At 33.4% G+C, this 17,697-nt stretch overlaps 4 protein-coding genes across 10 annotated transcripts; 2 read left to right on the top strand and 2 right to left on the bottom strand.

Moving 5' to 3' along the window:
- The first annotated feature begins 2 nt into the window (after nucleotides 1-2).
- Nucleotides 3-2,468, top strand: LOC119632056 (presenilin homolog). Of its 5 annotated transcripts, none has more exons than XM_038024749.1 (9): nucleotides 3-111; nucleotides 251-408; nucleotides 464-693; nucleotides 752-961; nucleotides 1,022-1,242; nucleotides 1,309-1,407; nucleotides 1,463-1,660; nucleotides 1,873-2,046; nucleotides 2,103-2,468. In XM_038024749.1, the coding sequence occupies exons 2-9, from the start codon at nucleotides 280-282 to the stop codon at nucleotides 2,369-2,371; spliced, it is 1,530 nt and encodes a 509-aa protein (XP_037880677.1). In that variant the 5' UTR covers nucleotides 3-111; nucleotides 251-279; the 3' UTR covers nucleotides 2,372-2,468. The 5 variants fall into 5 exon arrangements, with proteins under 5 accessions (XP_037880677.1, XP_037880676.1, XP_037880680.1 ...); XM_038024748.1 differs by having other exon boundaries at nucleotides 1,870-2,046; nucleotides 2,103-2,467; XM_038024752.1 differs by having other exon boundaries at nucleotides 1,463-1,624; nucleotides 2,103-2,466.
- Nucleotides 2,469-2,473: 5 nt separating this feature from the next.
- Nucleotides 2,474-3,659, bottom strand: LOC119632057 (39S ribosomal protein L15, mitochondrial). Of its 2 annotated transcripts, none has more exons than XM_038024754.1 (3): nucleotides 3,616-3,659; nucleotides 3,394-3,531; nucleotides 2,474-3,339 (listed from the first exon to the last, which is right to left on the bottom strand). In XM_038024754.1, exons 2-3 carry the CDS (start codon nucleotides 3,496-3,498, stop codon nucleotides 2,569-2,571), a joined length of 876 nt encoding a protein of 291 aa, XP_037880682.1. In that variant the 5' UTR covers nucleotides 3,499-3,531; nucleotides 3,616-3,659; the 3' UTR covers nucleotides 2,474-2,568. The 2 variants fall into 2 exon arrangements, with proteins under 2 accessions (XP_037880682.1, XP_037880683.1); XM_038024755.1 differs by having other exon boundaries at nucleotides 3,607-3,640.
- A 49-nt stretch (nucleotides 3,660-3,708) lies between these two features.
- LOC119631906 (putative leucine-rich repeat-containing protein DDB_G0290503) lies at nucleotides 3,709-7,499 on the top strand. Of its 2 annotated transcripts, none has more exons than XM_038024478.1 (6): nucleotides 3,709-3,936; nucleotides 4,004-4,602; nucleotides 4,661-4,725; nucleotides 4,800-5,231; nucleotides 5,391-5,649; nucleotides 7,214-7,499. In XM_038024478.1, the coding sequence occupies exons 1-6, from the start codon at nucleotides 3,843-3,845 to the stop codon at nucleotides 7,415-7,417; spliced, it is 1,653 nt and encodes a 550-aa protein (XP_037880406.1). In that variant the 5' UTR covers nucleotides 3,709-3,842; the 3' UTR covers nucleotides 7,418-7,499. The 2 variants fall into 2 exon arrangements, with proteins under 2 accessions (XP_037880406.1, XP_037880407.1); XM_038024479.1 differs by having other exon boundaries at nucleotides 3,850-3,936; nucleotides 4,024-4,602.
- Nucleotides 7,500-7,501: 2 nt separating this feature from the next.
- On the bottom strand, nucleotides 7,502-10,626 carry LOC119631907 (4-hydroxyphenylpyruvate dioxygenase). Its single transcript, XM_038024481.1, has 4 exons — nucleotides 10,554-10,626; nucleotides 8,444-8,854; nucleotides 7,711-8,364; nucleotides 7,502-7,622 (listed from the first exon to the last, which is right to left on the bottom strand). Exons 1-4 carry the CDS (start codon nucleotides 10,554-10,556, stop codon nucleotides 7,548-7,550), a joined length of 1,143 nt encoding a protein of 380 aa, XP_037880409.1. The 5' UTR covers nucleotides 10,557-10,626; the 3' UTR covers nucleotides 7,502-7,547.
- Between the last annotated feature and the right edge of the window lie 7,071 nt (nucleotides 10,627-17,697).

The following is a 17,697-nucleotide window of genomic DNA, read 5'->3' as shown; positions in this document are numbered from 1 at the left end:
TGATTCACAGCTTTGTAGAAGAAATTTTCATTAATAACGCGGAAGTAGGAAAAAAGTAGAAAGAATACTTCTGAAACACATATGCAAAGTTTACTTATTTTATAATAATTGGTAAATTATCCATTTCAAATTGTTGAAATTCTCTAATAATTAAATATCATTGGGAAAGATCTTACGGCTCAATAATTTTTTCTTTTGTGTTAAATAATTATAAATTTTGCAAAAACGGAACGGAACGAAAAAATTGTAGGAAAGGAGCCCGACGAACGTACTCCACTAATGGACGGCCACGTCGGTGCCCATGGTACCCATAATGCTTTAAATACTTTGCGTACTGAGACTGAAAATAAGAAACGAAAAAATCGACAAGAACGTAATTGTGATGGGGAGCAAACAGAAGTTGATGGGGTAGGTTGTGAAAAAAGCATGCATGTTTGCATATATATGAATTTATATATTTAAGGCTGTCCTTAATGTACCAAATGTGGTGATACGTCCAAATCGTCAGCGGGGTGATAATAATGATCCCTCGGTTTCTGAAGACCCAGTGAATGAAGTAGATGAGGAGGAGCAGGGTTTGAAATATGGCGCCCAACATGTTATTAAACTTTTCGTACCCGTTTCCCTATGTATGCTTGTAGTAGTGGCCACCATAAATACTATCAGTTTTTATTCAACCAAAGATGTTTATTTGTAAGTTCGATGAATTTTTCATAATGAATGAATTTCTCATATGTAATATTTCCCGCAGGCTATACACACCTTTTCATGAGCTATCAGACGATAAAGGTGAAAAGCTTTGGAATGCTTTGGCCAACTCTTTGATTTTAATGATTTTTGTAGTCATTATGACTATTTTGTTAATTGTTCTGTACAAGAAACGTTGCTACAAAGTCATTCATGGTTGGCTCATATTATCTTCCTTTATGCTTTTGTTTATTTTCAGTTATTTGTTCCTAGAGTGAGTTAACAGCGTTACATCTTTTAAATATAAAAACTGATTATTAAAAAAATAATTTAGGGAATTACTGAGAGCATATAACATACCTATGGATTATCCTACGGCTTTGTTGATTATGTGGAATTTCGGTGTGATGGGAATGATAGCTATACACTGGCAGAGTCCTTTGAAGCTGCAGCAGGGCTACTTGATATTTGTGGCTGCGCTTATGGCATTAGTGTTCATTAAATATTTACCGGAATGGACAACTTGGGCCGTATTGGCAGTTATATCTGTATGGGGTAAATAGTTATGAAGAAACACTCCAAGTGGCGCTGGATAAAAAAATAATACATTTTCTATTGCAGATTTGGTGGCTGTATTATGCCCTAAAGGTCCTTTGCGAATTTTGGTAGAAACTGCGCAGGAGCGTAATGAGCCAATTTTTCCTGCTTTAATTTATTCATGTCAGTGTTTTTTTGACATAAAATATAATTTTTTGCAATGATTGTTGCATTTCAGCTACTATTTTATACACATATTTGGGCGCTCATACGCCAACTGAACGTAATACTGCAACTAACTCTAGTTCAAATACAACCTCACCGCATACCTCTTCATCCTCAGCATCTAGCCTAAGGCCAGGTAACCACAACCAAAGCGTTGCTAATGTGAGCGCTGAAGGTATGCCACTAGTGACATTTAATATGCGCGGAAATGGTATTTAAACTTTTTGTTTCTTAATTTTTAAAAAAAATTTATATTTTGTGAAATTCTGTTTCTGGGATAAAGCTTTTATTATGCGTTGATATCGGGTGTTGGTACAATTTCTCCTTTTTTGTTAATTCGTTATCGTAGCGCGTCCTTCTTTACTTCAAATTATTGTAAACAGTTATCTTTTTCATAATTACAAAGACTTATTTATTTAGAAGCGGCTGGATTCACTGAAGAGTGGTCTACGAATTTGGAGCAACGGATCGCTCGTCGCCAAACAGAGGTTCAGGCAAGTTGTCTGCAGAATCCTAATCGTTCTTCTGAATACCGCACAATCACTACCACAGCGACTGCCACAAATGTCAGCAGCACAGCTGAAGAGCAGGAAGAACGTAACTAGATAAATAATATATAAGAGTTCCTAATAATTTTTCTTTTTTCATTTAAGGTGGAATTAAGCTAGGGTTGGGTGACTTTATATTCTATTCCGTGTTAGTCGGCAAGGCCTCTTCTTATGGTGATTGGACTACAACTATAGCTTGTTTCGTTGCTATTTTAATTGGCCTTTGCCTGACTTTGCTCTTGTTAGCCATATGGCGTAAGGCTCTGCCAGCTCTACCCATCTCCATAACATTTGGTTTGATATTTTGTTTTGCCACCAGCTTCTTAATGAATCCGTTTTTAGAGGAATTATCCGCCAGACAAGTTTTTATTTAATAATTTTTTTAAATCAATATTAATGTATTACTAAGAAAAGCATAATAATGACGTTAGACTAAAGAGGAAACTAAGTTTGGATAAAATTAAAACGACATTTAATTCTCACAATAAACGTTTTACTGAAAATTGCACTGATGTACAAGAACAAGATTATTGGGAAATCTTTTTTTAAAAACTTTTGGATGAATTTGGAATTAACTATCAGGAGGGAAATCTTTCGGCTTGATAATGCATTTATCTTTGAGGCTTATTACCCAGCCTGGCTCAAGACCGAAGAATATTTGACGTGCATCCTTCATTGCGGTAAGTGTCTCATATTCAGGATCTTCTTCAATCTTAGGTAGCTTATAACCGTATTTTTGCGCTAAGACTAAACGGTGTTTGCTAATCTCTTCAGGATTGGCTAAGTAACCTCGATTTTCAGCGGCTGTATAGTAAGCAATAGCATCCTGAGGTGGCATCATCCTTTTAGGTATAGGTTCACCTCTTTCGAACGCCTTTCTAGGATTAATTAACATTTGCAAGCTTTTCAAATCATAAAAAGCAGTGCGTATAACACCACCATTTCGTTCAATTGTGGCTATGACTGATTCTTTTGCATGTTGAACTTCTATGCATATCTTAGACTTAAATTTATCAGCCCCCTCATCTGTTAATTGAAAACCAAACTCCCTAGAAGTTGGACTCAATTTGAACAGACCGGTATTATATAAAGTTGTCAAATCGATTGGCTTAGTAGAATCAATTCGGTTTGTATCCAACATAACTTGTAATTGCAGTAAAGAAATTGGTGGATATTGACGCCTCATGTGATGACCTTTGTAATACGGTTCATAGGGAAACCGTAAGTAGAACGGATTATTACCAGTTTCATAACCAAGGCGCATGTAATTCTGACGTTGGCCAGAACCCTTATTGCCGGCTCCATGTTTATCACCCCCATGTTGCGCACGGCCGCGTTTTGACTGAAAAAGTTCCGAGTTAATTTTGTGCTAAAACGTATACGAAATTTTGCTTACCTTTTTCTTAGAATTCGGGTTCGGTCTCAAATTGCCAAGTTGCACTCTAGGCAAACTGCGTAACATTTTTAAAGCTCGATCGGCTGATTCTCTTAAACTCGCCATTATGTGCTAATATTTGTGTATTGAATTCCTAAACTATAAATAAATAAATAAATAATTATTTAATATTAGTTTTTTTATTACAGAATATACAAACTAAAGTGAATTAACCTTACTTACCTCCGTCGTACATAACATATCAACGACGAGATACAAAATAATATGGAAAAAAATTGTGTAAAATGCAAAAGGTGGCAATACCGTATCGTCATTGTCGTATTGTTTACGTTGTTTAGAGATAGAAGAAATATAAAAGAGATATTATACATAATTGAATATAATTAATCAAAACGAATCTTTGTACAAGCTATTCTGCATAATATTCTCTACACAGAACTTATAAGAAAATGGTTTGCTCAATTTGTGGGAAATTATTGAATAGTGATGATAGTGATGATTGCATTACTACATTTTTGGATGAGCTCAAATTACATTACAATGGTGAGCAGTTTTCGCCAATATATATATATATATGAGAATATATCTAGAATAATAAAACGTTCTTTAGCCATTAAAAAAAAATTGCAGGAAAAAGACTTCGAAATACAGAGACTTAACGAACTCATTGAAAATGTAAATAAAGAAAAATGCTTTGAAAATGTTAACAAGAAAGCTAGGCCGTCGTTTGAAAGTTTGAAGCAGGATTCAGAAGCTGATGCGAGTAACGATATGAGCCTGTCTGAAGAAGAGTCAGTAAACTGCGCCAATTTAAATGTAGCATTGAATAGCGAGCAACTTTTTGAAAACTCATTATTGAGTCCAACACAATCCGAAGTTATTAGTACTCGGACCAAATTAATATCCAAATATAATGAGGAAAATGAATCTCGACGCTGTTTGAAAGATAAAAACACAAAAGTCCCCAGCAGGCAGAATCACGTTTGGTACAGCAAAGCGCAATCTAGTTTCACTGGGAAATCGTGGGCCAGCAAATTTGTAAACCCACCAAAGACATCTCCAAGAAAATTAAACTTGAAGGAAGCAATTGCGCAAAAGGGAGCAGTAGGAAAGTTATCACTGAGCCACAGAAAGATAAAGCCAAATTCGTCCAAACTTAAACAAACCACAATTGAATCTCTCAACGTTAAGAAAAAAAAGTCTGCTCAGGTAAATGTTGAAAACGATAATTTAATCTTTTGATGAGACCCAAAAGAGTTTTTCTCAGGATGTAAATGATGCGTGCGCTGCCGTATACAAATCGCCAAAGATAATGCCTTGCCCCTATGGAAGGTATATTTTAGATTGTATTACAATTTGTTGTGCCATTGTTGTTATTATAAATTCAATTAATGCGTGCATTATAGGGAAGGTCAGCACGTTATCAACATCAATAGCCACAACGATCATAATAAGTCAAAAAATATGTCGTATGCTGTAGATTCGCCAATAAAAGAAATCGTATTTGATTTTTCGCCCACTAAAAAAGCAGATCATCCCGTCAATAGTTCAAATTTATCTAAAAAATCAATCTCCAAACAATTGCAATTCACTCCAGATTGTAATGAAAAGTCCACTGAGAGTGGTGCTTCATCTAACGTGCCTTCGCTGTTTGCCAGCAATAAACCTGACGATACCTGCAGTGTTATTATGTTAACACCTGCTATGCAAGACGTAATATTTATTGATGATGAGAGTACTGATCTCGCAGCTGATATCAATACTTTGGGCTTATTACCAGATCTTTCACAAAACATTACAAATTGCTTAACACCTTTAAGAGAATGTGAAAATAGGAAGTAGGTATTATTAAACACAGAAATTTGTCACAATGGAAGAAACGAATAATTTGCAATGCTCGCAATGCAATGGCGAGACTATTACAAGTGCGCTATGCGTTGCAAAAATTGAATTTGCAGTACGAATACAATAATAATGTTTACTTTAATTATTTTCAGCACACAAAAGTGTCAAAATCGGGAAAAGGCAACTGTTATGCCTATAAAGAAGGAAGTTATGAAATTTCGTCAAGATAAACAAATTTTCAGCGAAGAAGCAAATGTTCCAACAAATCCTATATATTATGATGACGAAGATGAGGATGATGATTTTATGCCTAGACCGATAATGATTAAAAAGGAACCAGATGAGGATTTAAGCTATAAAAAGTCCGGTTTAAAGGAACTTAACGGTGTCGATTGTAAGACCTGTAAACAAGTAAGTTTTTATTGGTAGCCGTTTGAGATCTCATTTTCAAAGTACAGGGATCATGTAGCGCTCATCATATCTTTGTAGCGCAAAGAGATATCTACGGGAGGCTTTTTAAGTTACGTCTATTCTTGATCAATCCGAATAATGCGTTTGTTGGTATCGCAATTAAAACATCAAGACACTTTAAAGCGGAAGGTTTTATATAAATTTCTTTTTCTTCCGTTAACAATTTAATTAAAAAATTGCCTTAATAAGCTCAAATATTCCCTGAAAGATTTAAAATAACTGGGCATTTAAACAATTAATTAAAAACATTTTTTAGTAATAATTGCGTATACATAAATGTGTGTGGGTCTTGTATGCTTCTGTTTGGTGGTTGAAAATTGAAAAGCCTCAATTTCTAAAAGTGATCGAATCGCGTTGCATTCAACTTCAGAGAATGAGCAAAATAGTAGCCTGTCCAAGTCTAATTAATTTCTTCCCCTGCATAAAGTGAACAAACAATTACATCCAATTAGAACAAATGGTGGGAGAGCATATTTTTATTTTTTATTTACAATGTTACCTGACATAACTCATCGAAGAAAATAAAGTATTGTTAAGGCATTGCAAACAATGTAAATGCTACTCAAACTAAAAAAGGGCAGGCGTCGTGAAGAAAACTGATCTGGAACACAGATTATGCTGTCACACGTTGATTTTAGTTAATAAAATAATACAACACGATATAAAGTGTTAAAAACTGTGCTGAAAAAAGATATTAAAATTTGATACACCATAATATTGGGTAGGCGTGATCGACTATTCCTATTTTCGTGCATGTATTTCAGCATAGAAAATACGTTCAAATTTTTGAAGATTTATCTGCTATGGTTTATGTGGAATGACAAAACAAACAATTCCTTATTCCTTCGAAAAAAACAGAGCTGTTCTCAGTTTACGTCTGATTTACGTAAGCTTGTCCTTTCACCGATTTGGCCCATTTTCAATATCAACCTGTGTGTAAGAATTTTCAATGTTTGTGCCAAATTTGAGATCGATAGCTTCATTTTCGCGGCCAAGAGAATTTTTGCAACAGACATTATACAGACGGACAGCCGGACATGCTTAGATCAAAGCAAAATTTGATGCTGATCAAGAATGTACATATATATGTTATAGGGTACCTGGAGCTTGCTTCTGGGCATTGCAATTGTTTTTACAAAATGAAAATACCCGTTATCCTTCGGTGCCAGGTGTAATAATACATATAATATTTATATAATACGTATATACCTATTATATATAACATTAAATTATACTATGTAATATATACATAAGTATATATGTAATATATAATTTAAAATCTATGTATCATTATTACACAAAATTCCACCTTTAACGGCGAGAGGCGAAGGATAGGCTACTTAAGTTTATGGTGTTTTAGTTTGTAACCTATGACAGATATTTGTTTTAGAATCAATGTATGTACGTTCGTTGATGACAATTATATATAAATAATTAATTAAATTAAGGTTTTTCATATTAAATATAATTTGATTTTTTTTTAATTAATAATTTTTCTTTCTAGTATTTAAGGGCCTGCGGCGATCGTTTAACTAATCAAGAAATTAAAAAGTATTTAAGTAAATGTTCAATACATAATCAACCAGTTGTAACTCACAATACGCCTGAAGATTTTTGGAATCCCCACATAATATCGTTTAAGGAAAATGATCCGCGAAATGAAATTTTAATTGATACACGTTTTAAAGACAAGAAACGCCCATTTTAATTCGCTTTTGTAACAATTGAGAAATTAAATTTTGTATGAAATTAAAGCTTGAGTTTTATTTATTTAAGCAAAGAAAAAAAGTACATAAAAAGAGAGTACAAAAGAAAACGTTACATCTAGAAGACTTAATTTATAAATTTCCACGTCTGGCTTGTTCAATTTCAATGGCCGTGAACAAAGATTTAAAGTTACCAGCTCCGAAACCCTAGAATCCGAAAAAAGATAAAAAGCAAATCAAAAAAGAGAAAACAAAATGAAGGTAAACAAATATGCATGATTTCGATTATATTTACATTATGATTGTGACGTTGTATAACTTCCAAAAAAACTGTAGGACGATCTTGCATATTTTTCGTGAATATTTGCAATAGATAGCCATTCTCATCGTAATCTATCAATATATTTAATTCCTTGAGGACTTTCATGTCTTCTTTAATTTTGGTTCGGCTATGCTTTAAGTTTTCAGTAAGAATCTCATAATATGAATCGGGTATGGTTAAAAATTCCATCCCTCTGGCGCGCAAATTCCTTATAGCCGTTATAATATCCTTCGTATTCAATGCAATATGTTGTACGCCAGCTCCACCGTAGTATTCTACATACTCTTGTATTTGCGATTTCTTTTTACCTTTGGCCGGTTCATTTATGGGCATTTTAACCGTCTCTTCATAATTAGCCATTACTATTGAACGCAGAGCCGAGTACTCGGTATGAATTTGGGAATCATCTACCGACCAGAAACGATGAAATTGTAAAATACGTTCGTACCAAGCGGCCACGCTTTCCATTTGCAAATCTGGTTGATTGCCCACAACGTGATCAATAAAATCCAATTTAGCCGGAGGCAGTTTCTCTAATAAAACATCTTTTCCCAATGGCTTAAATCCCGGCAAGAAAGCACCACGATATTTGCTACGATCCACAAAAGTATGAGTAGTATCACCATACTTGAAATTATAAAATAAAAATTAAAAAAAAAAAAAATCATATAAGCACTTTTCTATTTGGTTAACTTATAGAATTTACCGTTTTAATAGTAGCAAAACGGACCGAACCGTATTCATCGCTCTCCTCCCATAATTCACGTAGCACAGTTGCACCACGATCTTTAGACATTTTGAAAATGGCATCAATATCTTCGACCTCAAATGCTACATCCTTAACGCCATCGCCATGCTTCATTAAGTGCTGGCCATGCTCATAATCGTCGGGATTATACGACGATACGAATACAAAGACGATTTTATTTTGTCTAACGGCATGCTTGGCAAATTGGCGATTTCCTGTTTCAAGACCCTGATAACCCAAAGGCTCAAAGCCCATGCGCGTTGTATAATAACTGGCTGCTTGTTTCGCATTACCTACGTAGAAGGTTAAATGATCGAAAGATAGAAATTTACCGGATTTCGGTTTAGCTCCTTTGTCGGTGTACGTAGTCTGTGAATTGAAAAGATAAACAATGTGTATATTTTTCATTTTTCGCAATTCAGATCTTATGGAATAGATCAATAAAGAATTAATTAATTTTTTTTTACTGTTTAGATAAAATTTCCCATCGCTTAATTGGGGACAGGTCATTTCGTTTTAGAAACTTCGAAGATGCCATGCGATTCTCAAATGTCAAATCGTTATCCGTATTCGTATCGTAGTACGCGTATTTACGTGGAACTAAACGTCAAATCACGCTATTTCGTAAATCGCAAAAGCCACATTTATTATTGGAACAGTTTCCTTACAGCTTGAGCAAAAGAGATTGGTTTTTATAATTAATAGAGGAAAGACTATCCAATAAGTTGTTGTCGCAGAATTATCCGTTTTTTTTTTTACCCAAGGTGGCTTTAAATTTATTTTATGACTATCCGCTACTTAGTGAATGCTGTTCTCATATATGATATTTTGAGGTTATGATACGAATAAATATTTTTGTTTTACTCTTTTGTTTTCCTGTTTTGCTCTATGGATCAGATTATATACCGAGAAATTTTGAGTCTGGAATCCGCTTAACTGAGCATCCCTCGCATCCTATCTCTCTTCGTTCGCCCACCAATTATAGGGATTGTCAAGTTAGTAACAACTGGGACAAAAAATTGAATTCTGTCGTCCACGCTATTACACATGCCTAAAATAGCTAAGAACTTGTAATACGGAAATGTTTTTCAGTAACTTGCGGCTCCACAATGAACATTGGAAACATGTTGTGTATGTAATGGCGGTGCCAAACCGCTTGTTAACACCCTGCTTATTAACAAACAACCAACGCAATTGCATGTTACCCAGAGACTGGTGTTTATTTCCATTTCCCATAAATAATTTCTTTAATTTAAGCCTTTGCTCGCTTTCAATCATTTAATATTATTTTTAAATTTTCATTCTTCTTGCATTTCACATATCAACAATCAATCCTGTTGATCAAGCAATTCGACAACATTCAAATTTAACTATCGCAAAGTTTTTTTTTTTTTTTTTTTTTTTTTTTTTTTTTTTTTTTAAATACCAGTTTAACATGGAGGAAAGGTTATCCCTAGGGCTTTCTTAAATTTGTAGCTGCAGTTATTCCGCGAAATCCTTATACGTTTTTGCCTTTCACCTTGTACAAAAAATGAGAGTCAGTATTTGTGTTTAATTTCATTGGTAATATTTTCAAAAAAAAAAAAAGGAATGGCAAGTTCATTGGGAGTGGTGGTGAGGATTTAAAGCTTTAGCTCGCTGATCGCTGATAATGTTGACATATCAATGGCTCATGTAACTTTCAATTGTCTTAATGATTGAAAATGGTTGTATTCCCACTCAATACTTATTCAATAGCGTGATCTCAGGTGATCGGAAAGACTACCGCACTTGATTTAACAAGGATGTTAAAATACGTTAGAGGACAACTGTACCACTACCGTGAACAAAAATTACACTCAACTAATAACAAATGTGAAAACCGAGCACTTCTTGTACGTGAATAAAAATTTCGCTTAATTGCCTTCATTTGTTCTTGTGGGTATGGAAATGTGAAAACATTTCACAGATTTTTCATTTAAATTTTCTAAAGAAATCATTTCAAGCAATAATCAAAGTATTCCGTTCGAAATATTGAGCTTCTTCAAAATAACCCTTTCCCCAATATGCACGCTTTCACAAGACATACCATCTTATTTATTGCACAATTGTGAGTTGGTTTTGAGTTACGTATATATATATATAGATATATATATATATATTTTTTTTTTTTTTTAGTTAATTAACACAGAAAATGTTTAAATTGCCCCTTTCTTTTATTGAAGAGTTAAAGGTTTTGTATTTTCTCTATAACTATACGTTAAGCCGGTCTTAGCTAACCTTTATATAGTTTCGGCGTTAACACACACACACAAAAGAATACTCTTTTTAGAGACAACTTTTGTAATGATACAGATGCCAGAACTTGAGTTAAATAAAAAAAATCCTGTTACTTGGCTACTATGCATGCACACACACACATATATATATATATGTATATATATATATTAATAAAATTTGAATAATTTAAACAAGTATTTTGTTTTTCTCGTTCTTGGCGCATTACATACCTGATGAATATGTATAATAATTAAAATATATTATTATTGGCGTTAATGTAGCGTGGTTACTCTTTAACTGATTGATAAATAAGTAAATAAGAAATTATAATAAAAATTTTATAAATAAAATTGTTGAGATGCAAATAAACTAAAACTAAAATGCAAGAATTTTGAAAAGAAATTACAAAAGACCCAAGCAAATGAGAAATGAAAAGAAAGACATATTGAAGATTCAAAGAGTGAGGTTCATATCTAGATAAATTATCTTCAATTTAATATATATCTATATATATATAGTATTTGATGACTTTAAACATTTTCCGCGCTCTTTACAATTTCGAGCCAGTTTTAAAAAGTCAAGAACCATATACCATTTGTTACATCTATCATTGAAGGTCGCGCTGAATTATGTTAATTTTATCGCTCCTTTTGTTACATATAGAGACTTAGTGGGAAATTTATAGTTAATTTAATTCATATGGGGGCGAGACTGCTGTAAATAGTAATATTAAATATTTCAGATAAATTAAGTCGATAGTTAGAATAGGCTGCAGATTGTTAACTTCCTACTACATTAACATTCCTTTTTCAAATGGAATTTTGTGGAAATTTTCACACTTGATCTATTAATCTGAACCGAGGTAGGAAATGTCAAGCGATTCTGAAAATCCCGATTTCAATCATACTAAATTCTTGCATTTGTTGAATGCATTTGTACTGGTTAAGATCGTACAATCAAACGAGATAGTATGGCATGTTGACGTTACAAAGTTTATATTGCATAACTTTCAAAGTCCCAACAATCGGAGTTGCACTATTGATTTTTCTCTGCCTTTGGAATTGTTCATAGCTGCAAGAAGTTAGGCAGAAACCGCAAGAGATTATATTTGTATATATACGTCGAGACAAAACGCATGAACTCTATAAACGATATTACTATGAATTTTTGTCATTATATAGATTACTGCGGATCTGCGGTCTTGATCCGACGGCTGCGATATGTACACATGTATATGAAGGGGATGGCGTCAATTGCCCGACGGTTTGTGTTAATCGAAATGTTATGAAGCGGCGGCTAATGTCAGATCTCAGTTTCTGTCAATGATTTTACACAATTGCAAATCGTTCGATTTGTCTTATCTGCTCATAGGTATGAAGATAGTGGGCTGTAAGAAGAAATTATTCGAAAAAAGTTGAAAGCCTCCGAATAAACGCGGAGTGTAAAAAGCCCATTATTTTAAAATTCGATTTGCTATTGCGTTCTATATTCCCTTAAAGATCGGGTTAATTCCATCAATTTTTCGTTAGTTTTCGTATAGCAAATCAATTGTGAAATGTTCCGAAATATGTATCGATTTCGTTTGCAATTTCTCTTATAGCTGCAGATGCTTTTAGAGAAAAATTTTTCTGGTTCATTGCATTGTATTTTATTGTTTTTGTGATTTCATAACAGCAACGCTCTAATAATTCTTCGCTGTATTATTTTCAGTCTTTTCACTTTTTGTATTAAACATTCCGACATTGGTATCCTCAACTGCATTGAGCAGGAAATTTCAGAGAATTATTTCTGCTTTGGATGACTTTGATTTGCTCATTTTCCAAGCTGTGCATACAATGGTAAAAAAAAATTCTAGACAATTATTTGCTTTAGTGCTGAAAACCACCGTGTGCAGGAACGTTACCAAGTGTATGTTTACTGATGTCGAGAATTTAGGAAATGTTTTAGGCAGTAGAAATGAGGAAAACGCTATTAAGTCTTATGTGATATATAGGACTAAAGAAGGATGAATTATTTACACCTGGTCGCGGTTATACGGTTTACATTTCATTTGAATATGAAATTACAATTCAGAAAAAAAAAAAACAAGTTCATTTATTGACTTATTTAATTTTTTTTATACCCATCACCGAAGGATGAGGGGTATATTCATTTTGTTAAAACATTTGTAACGCCCAGAAGGAAGCGTCAGAGACTCCACAAAGTGTATACATTCTTGATCAGCATCACATTCTAAATTGATTTAAGCATGTCCGTCTGTCCGTCTAGGTAATGTGTGTTGTCAGCATTCTCTTGTCTGCAAAAATAAAGCTTCGATTACAAATTTGACATAAACATTGGAAGTTCCTACACGCAGATTGGTATTGGAAGTTCTTACACGCAGATTGGTATCGGTCGAGGGCTCCGTTTTCGAACAGGAATAAAAGTTGGTTTTTTGCTTATTACTCATGAACTATACAAGATAAATATACAAAAATTTGCGCCTATATTTTTTAGGCGACGCTTTGGCATTTGTGTAAAAACATGAAAAAAATCGATCACACACCTATTTAATATTGTGGTGTACCAAATCTTAATTTTTTTTTTGCAATATTTTGAAAAAACAGCCAAAAGCAAGTTTTTAAAGTCCCATAAAGTATATAAATTCTTGGCCAATTTCAAATTTGGAATGCATTTAAGCATGTCCGTCCGTCGGTCTACACCATCTGTCAGTGTGCCCGGCTGCATAGTATCTCTGGTAAATATTTTCCCGTTAGCGAAAATGAAAATATCGCCTACATATTTGCAAGAGAGTTTGAAAGCGCTCTAAACTTTTCAAAGGGCACGCTTACAATGCCTACAGGGCCATACGACAAAAAAATTTCTCCTACTTTTTATTGTGTTTTTTTTTTTTAGGATACCGGTGATGGGTATAAAAGATTCGGTCAAGTTCGAATATAATTTTCTTACTTGTTTTCTTTAAACAAGTACGGTAACGAATGAATATATCCACGAGTCTCCCATTAAGAAATTACTTGCAACTTAAAAAACATTTGCAATGTGCAACGACTTTTTAAGGTACTATTAATTTAAGTTTAGTCTTGGAAGCTTAAAATTAAAAACTGATTGCAGTACTAACGTAGGCTTTTAAAAAGATTCCTTCAAAGTATTCTATGATGTTGAATGAAGCGGAAAAATGTAAAGAGTTTTAACAAGATTTGATAAATTTATTTATAGCCATTGTATACAGTATCAGAATATTCCAGTTACTCGCATCTTAATAGGGCACATAGTAATAAGTTCAGTAAGCAACAGTAAGCGAAAGAAAAAAATATTTATTTAGATTTTTTTCAAATGGTAAACAAACTGATTGCATTATAAAAGATATTAAAATGTAAAAAACCAGTTTAGACCAGGTGTGAAATAACAATAAATAACTAAGACAAAAAGCTTATTATCAAATAGGTGTGGGTGTTGTACCTGGCAATGACCGAATCTCATTATAAATTTAATACTAAGCTGCAGTGTAAGCTTTCTATCAAATTTTGTAAAAACAATTCCTATGCAGAATTGTGGAACAGCTAAGTCAAAAGGGAAGACCTTTCATAACATTCTGGTCCGCTTGTGGTGTAGGGTACACGGAATATTTGCGTATATTTGTAACATCCAGAAGGACTTTAAATGAAGACATCTTTTGTTATATCCGTCGTATTAGAAACATTTCGCGAATCAAGTTAAGCCCTCTGTCCGTCTGTTTTGTGTTGGATGACATCATTTTCATGGCTGTTTCTCTTGAAACGCCTTATTTTGAAAAAATCATTGCACGAAGAAAATGTTCAATTTTCAAAGTCCCCCCACACAACAAACCCGTCTTGTCATTTTTTAAGAAAATATTAGCATTACCTAGATATATAGAAAGAAGAAGGAAACATCAGAGACCCCACAAAGTTTATATGTATATTCTTGACTAGCATCAAATTCTAAATCGAATCAAGTATGTCCGTCTGTCCGTCTGTCCGTCTGTGTAATTTCTGTTGTACAAATTTTCTGGCGACAAAAGTGAACCTGGCGACTTTAGATACGGCAGAAACATTGAAAGTTCTCACACGCAGGTTGGTATTGAAAATAGGCCAAATCGGTCGAAGGACACACCCATAGCATCACGTAAACTGAGAAGATGTCTGTTTTTTAAAGAATGTGAAAAATTGCTTTTTTACTCATTACTCATAAACCATAGCAAATAAATGTATAAAAAAATGACCACGCCTACTCAATATTATAGTCTATAGTCTATTGATACGGATTAAGAATATATAATAGGAAAATAAACAATTTGATATGTGAACAAATTATATTCGAATTTATTTGCTCTTCATTTTTTAACAAATTTCACGTCTGATTAATATTCCAACGCCTTTAAATTAGTGTTCAAATTAATAAAGTCATTACATTAACGACTCTGTTAAAAATTACCACCTGATCAAAGTTTGGCGCAAAGCCAAAAACTTATTCATCAGCATAAGCTTCAACCGTTTGACAATTAAATAAAAAATGTCCAAAAATTTATTAATTCTATTGTTAATTTTGTTGACAACATTGAGACTGACAAATTTATGCAATGTTGTAAAAATATTTGTTGCCGTAAAAAGAGAAACATGTACGAAAATGATGTTCGATTGTCACCGAATCTTTTATATCTACCGCTTCCATTTTAAAGAAAGATTAAACAAAACAAGTAGGAACGTTAGAGTCAATTAAGCCCAATTATTAGATACCCTACTTCATTTTGCCTAATACAGTTATGGTGTATGCATAGCCCACAGAGGAATCCTTATATGCGGTGGGATCGAACAAATAGATATACGTGCTGCAAGTTCGGTAAGGTCTATTTTTATGTCAATTTCCTATTAAGAACTAATTTTCGACGATATACTAAAAAGTATATTTTTTACTATGTAAACATTCAGTTTTCGTAGGAAGACGAACATGTTATATGACAGAAGGTTCAAAAAATTGTCTCAGTGAATCTAAAGTTTTCACATCAATTTATAATGCCGAAATACTATTACTTAGGTATTTCTCGAAAAATTGTGTAACAGGGATTTTTCGCCCTCTTTTGAGAAGTCGTTATATGGGGACTGGTCTAAAAAGGGAATCGGTCCGAACTGATTTTAAAAATTGCGACCTGTGGGTTGAATACAAGTTTACAAGAACGGACATCGGACGGACAGCCTGACAGATAGATAGACTTAGATCGATTAAGAAAATGATAATAGATGGACCTTAAGGCCTCCTGCGTGTTACATACGTTCGCACAAACCTAATATACCTTGTATCACACACAAGTGGTGTAGGGTTTAAAAACGAAAAACCTAAATTTTCGTATTACATATTATAAAAGTAGGTGAGCATGACTGATTTTCGCATTTTTTTATATATAGGTTCTTTTTATCATGGACCAGAAAGACAGATGCGTCGACAAACATGTTTAAAGCGATGCAGAATTTGACCCTGATTAATAAATATGTAAACTTTATAGAATCTGTGAACATTATTTCTGGATGCTGCATACGCTTTGACATAGTGAATATATATCGATCCTTCGGTGGCTGGTATAAAAAATATTATCAAAAAATGGACGTGTATTTATTTTACAAAACGTTTGAAAACACTCGGAAGGAAGCCTCGCAGAACTCACATTGTGTGTATATTCGGTATCAGCATCAGATTCTGAATCGGTTTACCTTTGTCTGTTCGTCTGTGTGATATATGTTGTTGTTGTTTGGTCTTCGGCCAAAAAAAATAAGATACTAACTTCAAGCTTGGCAAAACCACAGCAAGTTCTTGCCAGCTTATTGGTATTGACAAGGCGTTAAATCGGTCGAACGTCACGCCTACAGTACTATGTAAAATGAGGACACCTTTTCCTTTCAAAAGGAATAAAAATTTGGTTTTTTGCTCATTACTAATAAGCTAAAGCAGATAAATCCATGAAAATGTTAACGTATATGCTATGGGCGATCTTATAATATGTATGGACAAAATCGGTTTCATTCGCCTAAAATTACAAAAGTTTAATTTATATATATATTCGGTCATTGCTAAACATAATTTTCTTAATTCTTTAATATATATTTTCATAACCGCTTTGTCGCTTTTGTGGTTGTAGTGGACATGTTATATTTTCTACATATATATAATAATTAAATAGATCTATCTAATATGTTTTGCTTTTAAATCATAGTTGAAGTAAAAACTGAAAGATGATGATCGATTCGGCCCGCAACTACAAAATAATAAGCGACAAATTTCCTTTAAAGACCAATCACTCAGGAAATATCTCCTATACGTGTAACGCTCTTCTGCTGCGATGAGAAAAACGCGTAAGGCATGCAGGAACGGTTTCGGCAATTTACCAAATATACCATGTCATCGTTTTTTTTTTTCGAATTTATGACGAGTTTAAATTTACTTATTAATCTTTAGACGAGCAAAGTAAATGGAGAAGTTTACATATGTTAAACGCTGGCAAAGGATGAAGAACAATCTTTCTTTCTTTCTTTTCGTGGTTATTATGAGAATTTGCATTTGCGTTCTTTTATTGCGTTCTCTTACTTTTTTGAGGTTATATTTTCATTTTAATCTTTTTTAAATCCATTCGAAGAAATTTATCCATTTTACACAGCCACGATAAGTATATTCTTTTCTTAATTTTTTTTTAAATCGGTTTGCCTTCTTTACATTTTAGCTACGCATATATCGTCATGTTTTACGACTTCGCGATATGTGTTTACACATTGAATAAGTTCATTGTATATTTTTGCAGGAGTTCATATTGCACGTACTCACGTGCATATAAAAACATTTTTCATATTTATCGTCATGCTCTTTTATATCCCTTCCCTTAATGTTTATACTTTCCTAGAACGTATGGAGACATGCATGTCACACGCAAAACAAAAAAGCCTGCGAAA

Source organism: Glossina fuscipes, unplaced genomic scaffold, assembly GCF_014805625.2.
Source record: "Glossina fuscipes isolate IAEA_lab_2018 unplaced genomic scaffold, Yale_Gfus_2 1, whole genome shotgun sequence".
NCBI lineage: Eukaryota > Metazoa > Arthropoda > Insecta > Diptera > Glossinidae > Glossina > Glossina fuscipes.
This window is presented reverse-complemented; position numbering and strand designations above follow the sequence as displayed.